Below are 14389 nucleotides of genomic sequence, written 5' to 3' on the forward strand. Positions count from 1 at the left end.
ACCCATTCAATGTTGGGCAAGCTTGCTTTGATCTTTGTCAATATTTCACACACAGTGTCCTCCTCTTTGTATCAATCTTCTGGGAGTCCCCCTATTCTAATCTCTAGCGAATTATCACTTCTAGCTTCATGCTCTTTAATCTCTACTTGAATATTGTACAAACTTGCTTTGGTGTCCACTTCCATAATAATTCCTTTTCAGCAGTTTGTACTTCAATGTGAACAAGATCTTTGACTATAGAGACTAGCTGCATTGTAGGGGGGGAATCCTTACAAGATTTTACAGCCTCGTCAATTACTGCCTGTTTACCAGGCCCTTCCAGAATGTGAAGTTGAGCCTTTACTTCTACTAGTTCCGATTGTAGCTCTCTCACTGCTTGTTGCAAATAAAAAATCTGATCTTGTTGCCCAAGGATGGGTCGTTTTGAGCCTTCTTGTTGGTAATTCTGTGCATAAGGAGAGGGTGTCATGGTTGCAATTGTAGAGTACCGAGTCCTGATGGAGGTTCAAGGAGTTGAGAGGGATTTGGAGGAGAGGGTAAGCTAGTCCATAATTTGTTGTCTGTTGAACCCCCTAGCTGAATGTAACTCCCAGTTTGGGTTGGGAGTTTAGCCCAACTCGGGGTTAGGGTTAGTGTGTTTGCTGTTGCTTGAGCTAACTGCTATGGTGGCTGAGGCGAAGGGCTGACGAGTGGCGGGACGGGGCGGAGAGAGTAAAAATCAACCTTGGAAAGGCCAAGGTTATGATCTTCAACCCTTCATAGGCAGTGCTTCATCGACACAATTTCGCCTACTAAGGGGAGCTAGTGGAGATCGTACAGTCATACACTTACCTAGGAGTAATCTTCATGGGACTAGTTTTCACAATGGTTCATGCAGCCAGGGTGCGGCTTACACGAGGTTAGGGGGGTCTAGCATGGCTAGAGCGATAGGGCTTCTAGGCACAATTCTAGGACTCCTTGACGAAGGGATGGTTGTTTGATACACTAGTGAGGCTGACATCCATTAATGTAGCATCCTTGTAGGATAGTGATCTCTCAACGATTGACCAGAGGACATTTGAGGTTATAGATGATTATGGAATCCCGAAGGATCCTGAGTAAGCCCTTCATTTCTCATCAAATAGTACAAGTAGAGTTTTTCATGACACCACCCAAAATTGATGCCATCTTTCAGAGAGTAATATACCTTCACAGGGTTTGGGATTTGCCTAGCTGAGGCTATTGAGGTTGGCGCTTGAGTCATCTAGGGACTTGCAAATAGAGGGGTTAGGACGGCATGGTATGCACATATATCCAAATGGTTCAATGGTCAGATATTCAGATGTACCTAGTCCCTCCTTTTCAGTACAGCTTCGATGCCGGTCCCCCCTGATCGCACGAGATGAGATCAACCGTATCAAACGGATAGATCTACTTCAGCTCTACATGTCATGGACTTGGGGGGAAACCAAGAGTTCCCCACCAAGATTCAGTTCTCCACGACCACTTCTTGAGAGTATCAGTGGATGGAGTGATCAAAAGACCCAAGTATTTTGAGGACATAGGAGTTTTCACATGCTCTAAGAATTGCCATCGGACAGCTACGGGTCTCATCCCATTAGCAAAGGATCAAGGCAAGGAACACACTAGTAGTAGAATATTAGTAGGTTATGCACATTGGAGAAGGTGGAGATAGAGGAGAACTTTCTTTACCGACCCAGTCTACTATGAGATCCAAGGATGATACCATTGGACCACTGATCAACTTGCATGGCCATTCCTCATTGGCCTATACTTGATTAAGATGCACTGCACAAAGTTGAGGTACATCATACAATAGGAGGCGATATCGAGCACATTGACAATTTCTATGTGTTTAAGTCAGCCCAAGACATAGTGGATTGGAAGAGGAGGAGCTAGCTAACATAAGGGCATAGTGTATCAATGGGAAGAGACGACACAGAACTGTAGAGACAAAGACACAGAGACCACGTGTGATGCAGAGGCTAACCAAAGCACGCTTGATGGAGGTCTAGCCTCTCGCAGCTCTCCTCAAAGGGGACCATCAAAGCCGATGTGTCACTGTTGATATGCCCAACGCATACAGAGATCATGGAGGCCACACCTCCCACCATAGCGAGAGACGACTTGATAGATATAGATAGGAGACATCCTTGCATCCCATCGAAGTGCTTCCCTTTGCCTCCCCCCTTTCCTCTCTCTCCCTTCTACTAAATCTTCCCTCTTCTTCGAGTCTTCTCCTTCCCCTTCACTTCATTGCTATCCTAAACGTCCAAACTTTCATTCACTACCACAAACTTTGCCACTCCACCTCCAACCGGACGAACCACTTATTTCATATATAGCCCACATAGTGCTATCTAGGAAATGCGAGTTTTTATCAAGGAAATGTCATTTTTTATATGGATCATGGTAGAACTAGATCTTGATGGGGAACTCTTGGTTCCCACCCTAAGTCTATGATGTATAGAGCTGAAGTAGGTCCAACCGTATGATACAGTTGCACAAGTGTGTCAAATAGCCATCTCTTCATTGGGGGTCTTGGAAGTGTGCCTGAAAGCACCGTCACTCTAGTCAGCCAGTGCTCCGTGCCCTATATGAGGAGGCATGCTCTGGTTACATGAGTCATCGTGAAAACTGACGTGCCCCTAGATAGATGTATGATTGTACTATTTTACCCAGCTCCCCTCGGTAGGTGAAACTGTGTCCATGAAGTATTGTCCATGAGGTGTTAAAGACCATAACCTTGGTAGGTGAAACTATGTCAATGAAGTATTGTCCATGAGGCGTTAAAGAACATAACCTTGGTCTTGCCAAAGATCTCTTCTTGCAAAATATATGAAAGATGTATTAACGTCTTCGGTAGGCCTCATGGACTATGAGACAAAGTACAATAAAATAAGGCAACTCATACAAGCCACTGTGGTTGAGACAAAGGGCATGCTAAGGCCCTTGTTGAGTGCTATGCTAAAAACCTCAAAACTTAAGTACTCAAAAGTAGTATTGGGAAAACATATCACTTGCCATGGTGGCTCTCCATTGGGCCTTTGAAGATGACACGTACATGAGTTTATCAAGTCATCTCTCGCTGTCGGCACAGAGAGAGAGAGAGAGAATATGATATGATTTTATTAAAGTTCTCTTGAAACCCTCCAGGATCTATGGGAATGGTGATCACTATTAACAAATAGTGATCTTTTACATCCGGTAAAAGAAAATACTATAGACTTGCTATGTAGTTAGTACTTGTTGAGCTAGTTTGTGTGGTAGCCCAAGTAGCTTGTTGCGATGTTCCAAAAATTCTTCCTATCTTTGTAGCTAGCTGCTCTAATAGATTTTTCAGGTTGCCTCTATTGTCATTATATACTTCTCTGATGTGTGTATACACCCGACATCTTAGAAGTACATGCTACTCATTTTGGACCTCCCTCGTGGGGCAGATTTTGCATATTCAGTCTTCTCTTGGAACCCTAGTTCTTGCCCACATTCCCTTCTCCACCTCTAGATCATGTGAGCTGGTTCTCCTTTCGCATATTAAATTCCTTTTAAACGTTGATATGTCTCCCCAAGATATTTTTGCATCCGTTGGATTAATTTCCTGTTTGTATAACTGCAATTTTGCCCTTGAGTCTTGCCATAATTTTTGTAGCATCTCCTTTGGTATATCAACAGCTGTTATACCTCATAATTCCATGCATTTCATCCCATCGCAATGCCATCTAGTGGTTTGTGTAGCTTCCAATGCCTTGTGAGGTATCCTGCATCTTCTCAACTTTGTTGAGGTAAGCCATTAATTGTCATAATGCATGCTCTTTGAACATGCCAATATATTGCACCTTGAGGTTTTTTGTTTTGTGTACCTATAATCATTTAAGCCTATGCAATGCCTTCATCTTGAACTTAACTTCGTGTGCAAGTTTTGTTTACCTGGTTGGATGTCGGCGAATGCAGAATTTTTTGGATTTATTGAGAATTGGTTGTTTCAACGTTAAGGCAGGACATTTGGATTCCTTGTTGGTAGTGTATACCAATCACAATATGATGCTCTCATTAAGTCAAATCCAATTCAAAATATTTACAGTTTTTGGTTCAATGGATGTACAGGCCCTTTAGTATTAATGATCCATGGATTCCCTGAATTTTGGTATTCATGGCGTCATCAAATCCCTGCTCTCGCGGAAGCAGGTTATCATGCTGTTGCACCAGATATGCGTGGCTATGGAAAATCTGATGTTCCTAAAGATGTGAAGAAATATACGATATTCCACATAGTGGGAGATTTGATTGGGCTGCTTGATGCTTTGGGAGAGCAGCAGGTAAATATGCTTGTGACGACTTATTCAGGGTTTTTTGTCCCATGTTCTGGCTTCTCTATCTTGCTCAAACAAAATATAATGAACATTGTTCTCCACCTTGTGCCCTTTGTATTTTTACTTGAAACATACAAAATTAAGTTGATCAAAGGTTGTTTCCCCTTTTTTGTAGATTTTCCTCCCTTTCCGTTAACAGTTTTAAGTCATTGCTTTGTTTGCTTGGCCTAGTTGAACTGTTTGAGGGGAGGGGTTCCTATCTTTCCGGAGGTGTTACCGGAGGCCAAAGGCCACTGGCGTGAGAAGCATGAGTTTTGCAATGCTCTAATGCAATGGATCGCGCAAAGTGCACCGTGCAGTAGTGTGCGAGTGTCGTATGCTATACTACAGTGAACGACAATGTGTACGAGTGCACTATGCTAAATGACAATCACCGGCGAACTCCACAACATAAGCAGAATAAGAGAAAATCCTACACTGGTCAACAATCCCCATATCGAGAAGAGACAAGAGAGATGAGAAAGTGACCAAGTTGGCCAAAGTACATATCACTGGACTAGTGTCCCCAGGTCATAAGTCGCAAGTCACAAGAATACACAGGTCTATCCCCATAGTAGACAGAGGATACACACAAGTCTCTAGTAGCTCTAGCCTCTATCTCTCCTCACTCTCCTCTCTTTCGCTCCAGTGCCGAATGCTGAATGAATTTTCCTCTCTCCCCCTTCTCCTTCATCCTCATCCCCCGCCTTGGAGGGTCCCTTCTTCGCTGAGAATCGCCCTCTTTCTTCCCATTGGTCATCCTCTTATCTCCTTAGCTGTTGAGGATAGCCGTTGGCTCTCTTGATGGCTACGGCAACTTCCTGACTCCATGACTCGCCAGCCTGATGGTGTAAATTCTCCATTTGTAGGTGAGTTGGATCACCTGACTTGCCAGCGTGATGGTGTAAATTCTCCATGTGCAGGTGAGCTGGATCACCGCACCACTACACCACTGTATCACTGAACCACTGTGTAAATGTAAATACTCCTGATGGCTCCATGTGCTAAGCTCACTCTCCATGTGCGCAGCTCTTGATGTGTTACCTTATCACACGACCACCTGTCGACAGGCGTTGACCACATGACGACATCTGTTGACCACATGTTGACCATGTGTCAACACAAGTTAGCCACGCGATCACACGGGTTCATCCAGGAGTACTGTCCGAGGCTGTCAACCACAGGTCGACACAGGTCAACCACAGGTCATCAAGAGCTGCGCACACGGAGAGTGAGCTTAGCACATGGAGCAGTCAGGAGTATTTATATTACACAGTGGTTCAGTGATACAGTGGTGCAGTGGTGCGGTGAACCAACTCACCTGCACATGGAGAATTTACACCATCGGGCTGGCGAGTCAGGGAGTCAGAAAGTCGCCGAAGCCATCAAGAGGTGCGGTGAACCAGCTCACCTGCACATGGAGAATTTATACCATCAGGCTGGCAAGTCAGGGAGTCAGGAAGTCGCTGAAGCCATCAAGAGAGCCAGCGGCGCAACGGCTATCCTCAACAGCTAAGGAGATAAGAGGATGACCAATGGGAAGAAAGAGGGGGAATTCTCAGCGAAGAAGGGACCCTCCAAGGCGGGGGATGAAGATGAAGGAGAAGGGAGAGAGAAAGGGGCGGCATTCAGCATTCGGCATTCGGCACGGGAGCGAAAGGGAGGAGAGTGAGGAGAGATAGAGGCTAGAGCTACGAGCTCGCCAAGGAGCGAATGTGAGAGATTTGTGTGTACCCTTTGTCTACTATGGGGATAGACCCGTGTATTCTGGTGATTTGCGACTTGTGTATTCTTGTGACTTGCAACTTGTGACCTGGGGATACGTCCAGTGATATGTACATTGGCCAATTCGGTCACTTTCTCATCTCTCTTGTCTCTTCCGGATATGGGGATTGTTCACCAGTGTAGGATTTTCTTATTTTGCTTATGTTGTGGAGTTCACCGGCGATTGTCACTTAGCATAGTGCACTCTTACGTCGTCGTTCACTGCAGTATAGCATACGACACTCGCACACTACTGCACGGTGCGCTCTGCACGATCCATTGCATTAGAGCATTGCACAACTCATGCTTCTCACACCAGTGGCCTTTGGCCTCCGGTAACACCTCCGGAAGGATAGGAACCCCTCCCCTCAAACAGTTTATGGCGATCACGGTGGGACACTGCTGGTATTGAGTAGCACGAGAGAAGTCGTGATCTAGGGTCCTAGAGAGAGGTCTTATGCCGAGTAGTTCTGAAACCTTTGAAGGAGCTAGTGAGAGAACTAGGAGGTACTTGAGGAGAGTGGAGAAAAGACTTCCGGCAGACCAAACTAGGTACAAGAAGCATTACGTGCGACGTAAGTTTGCGAAGCCCTCAACTCGAGCACAAAGTGAGCCCACTGGAGCAGTAGCCAGAGCAAGTAACTTCATCGACACTCTCATTGACTTGGACCAACAGGGACCCTGGTGGTCAGATCCGGACTCCGGAGAAGAAGAAGTGCAAAGCGGAGAACAGGTGAAAGAAGAGGGTACTAAGGACGAGGGCTCCTCAGGGACTCATCAAGGTCAAGGAAGCCCCTCTTCTCTTCCTGCAACGATGTCTTCATCAACCACCTCTTCTACCGGAGTGGTGACTCCATCTGCTCCTGCCTCAACCTCTTGTGGACAAGCTGCGACCTCATCTGTTATGCATAGCTCCGGGCTCCTAGCTAATCCTTCTTCTACATCTATTCCATTGGGGGGTACTTTTGCTCCGGCCATGCCTTTACCTCCCTTTCCATCCACACCGGTGTTGCCTTTTCCACCACCTCCTTCCTTCCCTTCTGCCTACTCATCCATGACTTCAGCTCCGTCCCTTTCTTTCCCAAATGCTCCCCCATCCTCTTTCACCCCCACATCTTCCATGTTCTCACCCTTTCCCTCTGCAACACCGAGACCCCCCACTTACGCGCTACCATCTGGGTACACTCCCTCTATGACTACATCAGTAGTGACTTTCCCATTGTGGTCCTCCACAGGAGGAGTTGTCGGGGTAGTCTCCTCCTTGGGAACACCAACACTCATTACAGCCCCATCAGGACTCCCTCCAACTCTTGCATCTTCTCCAACCTCTCGGGTGGGGATGGCCGTTCTCAGTCCCCCAGACAGAGCTAGACTTCTTGAGCTACTCAACAAGGTCCACGTGAAGACTCAAAAGTTCAAAGGCCACCTCCATGAGGATGCGGAAGCTCATGTGAGGAAGTTCCTCACAGCATGTAAAGCTAAAGGTGTGGAGAATGAGCATGCGTTCCTTCACATCTTTCCTTCGTCATTGGAGGATGCAGCGGATGTATGGTACAGTCAGTTTCCTCCGGACCACTTCCAGACGTGGACAGACCTAAGGGAGGAATTCTTACGCACTTTCAAGTTGGAAAAATTCGAACACATGATTGTCCAAGAGTTGTCCACTGACACCATGAAGCCTGGAGAAAGCATCTCTGAGATGTACACAAGGATGAGGGTCTTGGCGGCAAAGATGTCTGTGCCACCTAATGATGCTGTTATGAAGGGATGGTTTTTGAAAGCATTACCCCCTTCCATTGCTATAAGGTTGGTGGATAAACTCCCTGAACATGCCTCACTTCAAGACTTCCTAAAAGAAGCTGTCAAGATGGAACGGTCACAGTTAAGCTTTGCCTCATCAACGAATACGACCACCCAACTCCCAAGAGAGGAGGGATCATCCGCATGGCAGCAACTCAAGAAGGAGTTAGAAGAAATCAAAGAAGGCCTGAAAGATAGAATAAAGGTGGATGGCCAATCGTCCTTTGAGGCCCAAATTCGAAGTGGCCTTTGGTGCACCGAATGCAAGGGTTCTAACCATGGTTACTGGGAGTGCCCCTCCAAGCGAAAGGTACCTACTTCTACCTCATTTTGTACATTTTGTGAGATCCATGGACATGATGCCTCTGAGTGTAGGTACCTTAAAGGATTAAGGAAGCTTCTTCCAGAGTATACCTCGGGGGAACCTCTGATTGCTGCAGTCAACAGAACGGTACCCATAACTTCTGGACCAGCAGAAGTATCTCCTGCTCCCCCTCTTGCACGGGCATCTGAGCCACCTCCTCCTCCTGTCATGCCACCTCCATTGCTTCCGACTCCCCCTTTGCTCCAAGCTCCTGCCCCCAATTCAATTGGTTCCCCTTATTTCTATCCTCAACCATACTATGCCCCGTACCAACCACCTATGTCAGGAGGTGGCTATGGACCCTCTTATCAACGCGGTCGAAGGGGTGGTTTCAGAGGTGGACGCGGAGGTGCAGGCAGGGGTACAAACTTTAGAAGACCCATCATGTGTTACAGATGTGGCGAGTACGGCCACTACCAAGATGATTGTACACAGCCGTTCGGGGGACCCTCTTGTACACAGTGCAACACAAATGACCACTACACCAGAGATTGTCCCAATAGAAGAGTGGAACCCGCATCCCAAGTGAATATGGTTGATGTAGTAGTGGCGGGGGAGGGCAACAATCCCCATTTGATTGGCGCAGTGTTGGGCGCTGTGACACGGTGGATAGACAAAAACAGTAGAGCCTAACCCGCCTTCACAGCCACCCTCATCCACGTTTAAAACACCCGAACAACACTATCACAAGGCCAAAAGCATTCATTCAACATCCTTCTCTCTACACGCTTCCAGACACAACTCACACTCTGGTTACATTCTTCGGGAAGCCTCACAACTTCAAACAAAATCACTGAGTTATACAGCCCAACACAAGCTCCTACTGATGACTCAGCTCAATCTCACCAAGCATTCAGATTCTTATTGCATCCAATCCCACAACTCATCGGGCAACCACCCACAAAGTAGCCTCAGTTAGAAATCTTGTTCCATCTTTCCCATAGATCATCACAACCATTCGAAATGATGCAGCCCGCCATCTCTTGCTCATCTCTGCCTTCAATCTATAATAGCTACCTCATGGCTATTCTCGTGCTCACTCTTTATCCTTCTTATATAGTAGTGACACCTAGGGCCAAGTTTCTGCACCTCACAACAAGAGCAACAACCCTTCATGTACGTGACCATTGTCAACACCCGGCACTTCTGTTACTCTTCATAAAGCACCCGCTTAACCAAAAGCCTCTCTGCCCTCAGCTTTGAAGCAATTGTGTGTTCACTTGACGACTAACTAGCCCATCCCGAACTGCTCAAAGACATGAAAGCAAGGCTCTTTGACGTCTTGGCTAGCAAGCCAGTTTTTCATCATCCTATTAGCTTAAGTGGTCACCTCGTGTTTGCATATGCTGACCTCGACCAGTCCCAATGCCTGTGCATATAGATTCGCCACAGCCCACGAACTCTCCACCAGCCTTCATTTATCCAAGGGACGACTCCTGTGTAGTAGTGACGCCTATCCAAATCGAGAAGCTCCCTCCAAAGTAACAACGGACCTTCACCGCTCCTTCTTCATCTCAGAAGCTCCCTCCTTCTTTTGCGCTGTCATGTTTCTAGCCAAGTTGCGAAGCTTCCTGCCACCATCAGATCCCCAGCTTGCAGAACCAAACGACCCCCACTGCCTCTGAGCTCGCAAAGTCCTCCCAGCTTAATATCGACGCCGTCCTCCCTTTTCCTCAGCTCCTTCTCCTGAGCTTCCTCCTTCCAGACTGCAAGCCCGCGTCCCTCCTCTTCCAAAACCTTCCCTCGCTTCCTCGAATCCCTCATCTCTGCTCACGGTCCATATCTCCTTGCCTGTGGTCCAAGATCTTCTAGCTCGCAGTCATGGCAACCCTCTCCGCTAGCCAAGGAGCTTAAAACTCCTATGCCCTCCTTCGTCTTCTTCCTTCTAGCAGCTCTCTCTATTGCTTGAGATACTCCAGCGCGCAGAACGAACGACCTCCATCGCTCCCTCTGGTTCCTACTCAGTTTCCTTCGTCATCTCCTCCACGTAGCTCACCGTTCTCTCCCAAGCTACCTCTGAGCTCCCTTAGCCGTCGCCTTCATCGAGAAGAGCCTCTTCTACTCCAGCCCGCCCCCTCTGTCGTCCACGAACTCCTTCTAAAGTAGTCCTTCACGTAGCATGCTAGCATCGTCATCGAGAAGCTTCCTCTTCCTCCTCACGTAGCCACCTGCATGGATACCTTTTCTGATTATAGCCACGTCAGCTTTTACTTTTTCACCACTCTCCCACTCTTTCCTTCAAATTATACCAAGGCAATTAGTGCCTATACTCAACCTTAGGCACTCCACCTTTGCACATATCCTGCTAACCAGCATGTAATGCTCAATTCCCCACAGACTATCACACAACCATGAAGCCACTCCTGACACACTGGAAGCAAGGCATTCTCAACAAAAAACTTGTGCTTTCATGCACATATGGCATTGGACAACCATGAAGAGTACATGTCATCCCACAACAAAACCTCGTCACACTCTGGCCATGCTCTGGATTAGCTTGGTGCTCCTTCACTGCACTTCATTATCTCCCAGAGTTCCTGTAGAAGCGTCTTCCATCTCAAAAGTATATCATTAATGTGGAGTCCGTCATTAGGGTGTCCACATCTCATTTCCACAACCAACTAGCTATGTACATAGCTATGCACTCACCCAGCAACATGCAACAAGTGAAAAATATTTTTCCTTTTTTATTCACACAACGGTCACATACAAAAGGTGACAAATGTAAGGGTGACTCAGAGTCAGCACCGGAGACCTCAGCACCAATGAGTTCGACAAGTGTTCCCCCACCGAGGTCATTCTCCTCCTCAAAGGTACACAGTACGCCCAGAAATAGACCACCCATGCTGGCTTCTGATAGTGATTCAGAAACAAACTCGAAGGGCCCACAACCATTAAGGTCAACCACTAACTCTGGGAGTGCCTCATCCTCGGGGGATCACTCTATGCCTTTGAGGTATCAGGAGGTAGTAAAGGGTGTCACGAGAGATCTTCAAACAAGTTCTGAAGATGAAGGTAGCACACGTCAGCTTCCATCCCGCAAGTCCAGAACTGTGAGGTTTGCAACAGAAGTGACAACCCTCGGACAGTACCGGGATAAGGAGGCACGAGTAGGTCCTCCCACTTTGTCCTTAACAGCACTCAACAGAGAAGAGGCTATGGGGACAAGATCTAGTTCTGCCCAGGAAAAAGGGAAAGGAGTAATGGAAGAGAAACCACTGGAGACAATGACTCACAGTTCAGACCTACATCCACATCCTCGTGTAAGCTTCGACCCTCGGCCAGAGGCTAGGAGGATGAAGTTGCAAAAGGCTAATGCTAGTGTCCACCACTACTCCTTGTTTGAAGATCTTATGAGTTTCAAACCCAACCTCACTCTACGACAACTTTGCCTATTGTCCCCCCAAATCAAGCATCAGACTATTACGTTTCTGAATCGCCTCCCAGGAGGTCGACACAAGGGATCTACTCCGAGTGGGCCACCACCAGAGACATTACCGGCTCAGCATGGGTCTACACCGGACCACTTCTCTGCCTACGCTGCCCTCACTTGTGAACAAAGTCCCAAGCTCACCGTGGAGATCCATGGCGTGGAGCTGAAGGACGTCTTCCTCGATGGTGGGGCGGCTGTGAACATTATGCCAAAAGGTACACTCCAAAAACTAGGGTTGAAGTTGACAAGTGATGTTCACTTTCAGGTACGCATGGCTGATCAACGCAGAGTAAAACCAATGGGTACAGTCAAAGGTGTTCACATGAAGATTGGCGGAGTAACTTTTCTCTCCAATTTTGTTGTCCTTGATATGACCGAAAATGAACAAACTTACCCTCTACTTCTTGGTCGGCCATGGTTGCGGTCTTCAAAAGCCATTCAGGATTGGTCAACTGATGAAGTTCGATTGCCCCTGGGATCGACATCCCTCGAAATAGATATGGTCACAGGGCACGCAAGGCACATACCAATAGAACTAGGAGAGGAGGATTTTGAAGAACAAGCCGGAGTCGAAGAGGAGCATTGGGCCTGTGGGGACTGGCCCACGGGTGGTGACCAAGGTATCAATGAGGAGACAACCCTAGAAGGATTTGAAAGTTTGACCTACTTGTTGGATCGGGCTGATCAAGAAGACGAGGAGGCTGTCATTTTGGATTGGATGGGAGCCCTGGGCTCATTAGCGGTCAACATGGTGGAACTATGCCAACAAGAAGATCAAGAAGAACACCTACTTGCAGTGTCAGAAATCCACCCAGAACGACAGGGTCTGGCTGAACTAGTTTACGAAAGGATGCCCTTTGGACTTTGCAATAGTCCACACATGTATAAGAGAATGGTCACTAGGGGTACTACAGTGGACACCACAGATCGTACTGAGGACAATGATGGTACTGCAGTAAACAATGAGGATCGTCCAGTGGCCGACATGGAGGGCATTGGTCAAAATGATGCTGACAATACTATAGGATACAATGAAGGATCTACTAGGGACGAGGCTAGTAGGGCACAACCCACCAATGGTACTTCAGAGTACAATCATGGTATTACGGTGCACAACCATGGTACTACGGTGTACAACCATGGTACTGCTAAGTGCAATGATGGTGATAGAGAAAACAGGAACACTAATGAAGACGAGACTGATGATGATAGTGATTTAGAAGAAAGTGACATAGACATTGCTGAACTTGAGGAGAATCACCACCAACAGCTTGAGGTCTTGGGCGGACCCAGGGTGCATACCGGATACAGAGATGAGGACATGGTCGATCTCACTTTGCTTGACCTTTTCTTATCAGAAGCCGACCACCCCTCAATTCAAGACCTTCCGGAAACCACTTATGAGGTGGAAGGCTTACCTTACCGGGGCATGCTGAAACAGTCACCGAGGCATCGAAGGCACACAACATCTGCAACATCTACTGATTCTACATCTCAGTCAATGCCTGAGAACTCCCCAGTTACTTACCCCTCATCTTGGTTGAGAGAAGTGGAGGGGGACTTTCCCCTTGAAGATACTCCAGCACATACAGGACTAGGAATGGGTGAACCAAGTACCTCAACATCCCAATGCATTGCCCCTGTTGATGAGGCACGGAACTGGCGGTATCTCAACATTGGAAGTGAGGACCAACCCAGGCATTTGAAGTTAGCCACTTGGGTCTGGGAACATGACTATCTTCTAGCTGCAGTCACCGACCTTTTTAAAGAATTTGTGGATGTCTTTGCTTGGTCCTACAAGGATCTGAAGGGGGTGCCCGCTGATTTCATGGAGCATAGCATCGACTTATATCCCGATGCAGACCCTGTGATTAAAGGTCCATACCGCATGAATCCCAACTACGGCAAGGCAGTCCAAACAGATATACAGAAAATGGAGCAAGCAGGATTAATCTACCCAGTGGATTACTCCGATTGGGTCAGTGGAATTGTCATTGTACCCAAAAGAGAGACCGGCAAACTTAGAATATGTGTTGACTATCGGAGTTTGAATGCTGCAACACGACGTGATAGGTTCCCCCTTCCCTTCACAGATAGAGTGTTGGAGACAGTGGCAGGACATGCTTTATACTCATTCATGGATGGATATAGCGGGTACAACCAAGTTCGAGTGAAAGAACAGGATCAGCCCAAGACTACCTTTGTCACTCAATGGGGAACATACGCCTACCGAATGATGCCCTTTGGATTATGTAATGCCCCGGCAACCTTTCAACGACTTGTAACCAAACTCTTTCAAGAGAATATCGGCAAGTTTCTTGAGGTATTTCTAGATGACTTCTCTGTTTTTAATGGTAAATCGGCCTCCCATCTTGATCCGGCCATACAAAATGATCATCTACATAAGTTGAGATGGGTCTTTGATAAGTGCAGGGAAGTGCGCCTGTGTTTGAACCCTGACAAATGTTTCTTTCTCGCACTCCGAGGTGTTCTCCTTGGTCATATTGTTTCTGCTGAGGGCATGACCACGGATCCCGCAAAGGTAGAGGTGATCATCTCATTGCCCATCCCTCGTACACCCAAAGAGGTGAAGTCCTTCTTAGGGCATGTAGGATATTACCGAAGGTTCATACGTTTCTATGCCGACATTGCTATTGCACTGACAGAACTCCTACATCA

The 14389-nt window shown here is 47.2% G+C and overlaps 1 protein-coding gene across 3 annotated transcripts in view; it reads left to right on the forward strand.

Moving 5' to 3' along the window:
- LOC147896060 (epoxide hydrolase 3-like) overlaps positions 1–14389 on the forward strand; it is a 101621-nt gene that overhangs the window by 24393 nt on the left and 62839 nt on the right. For all 3 annotated transcript variants that reach the window (XM_087383072.1, XM_087383071.1, XM_087383073.1), the window contains one exon: positions 4105–4316. In XM_087383072.1, the coding sequence (XP_087239198.1) occupies positions 4105–4316 (212 nt within the window). The remainder of the gene's footprint in view (positions 1–4104; positions 4317–14389) is intronic.

This window comes from Dipteris shenzhenensis, chromosome 12 (genome assembly GCF_047967505.1).
Source record: "Dipteris shenzhenensis isolate YYH24624 ecotype China chromosome 12, Dip_SZ_1.0, whole genome shotgun sequence".
NCBI lineage: Eukaryota > Viridiplantae > Streptophyta > Polypodiopsida > Gleicheniales > Dipteridaceae > Dipteris > Dipteris shenzhenensis.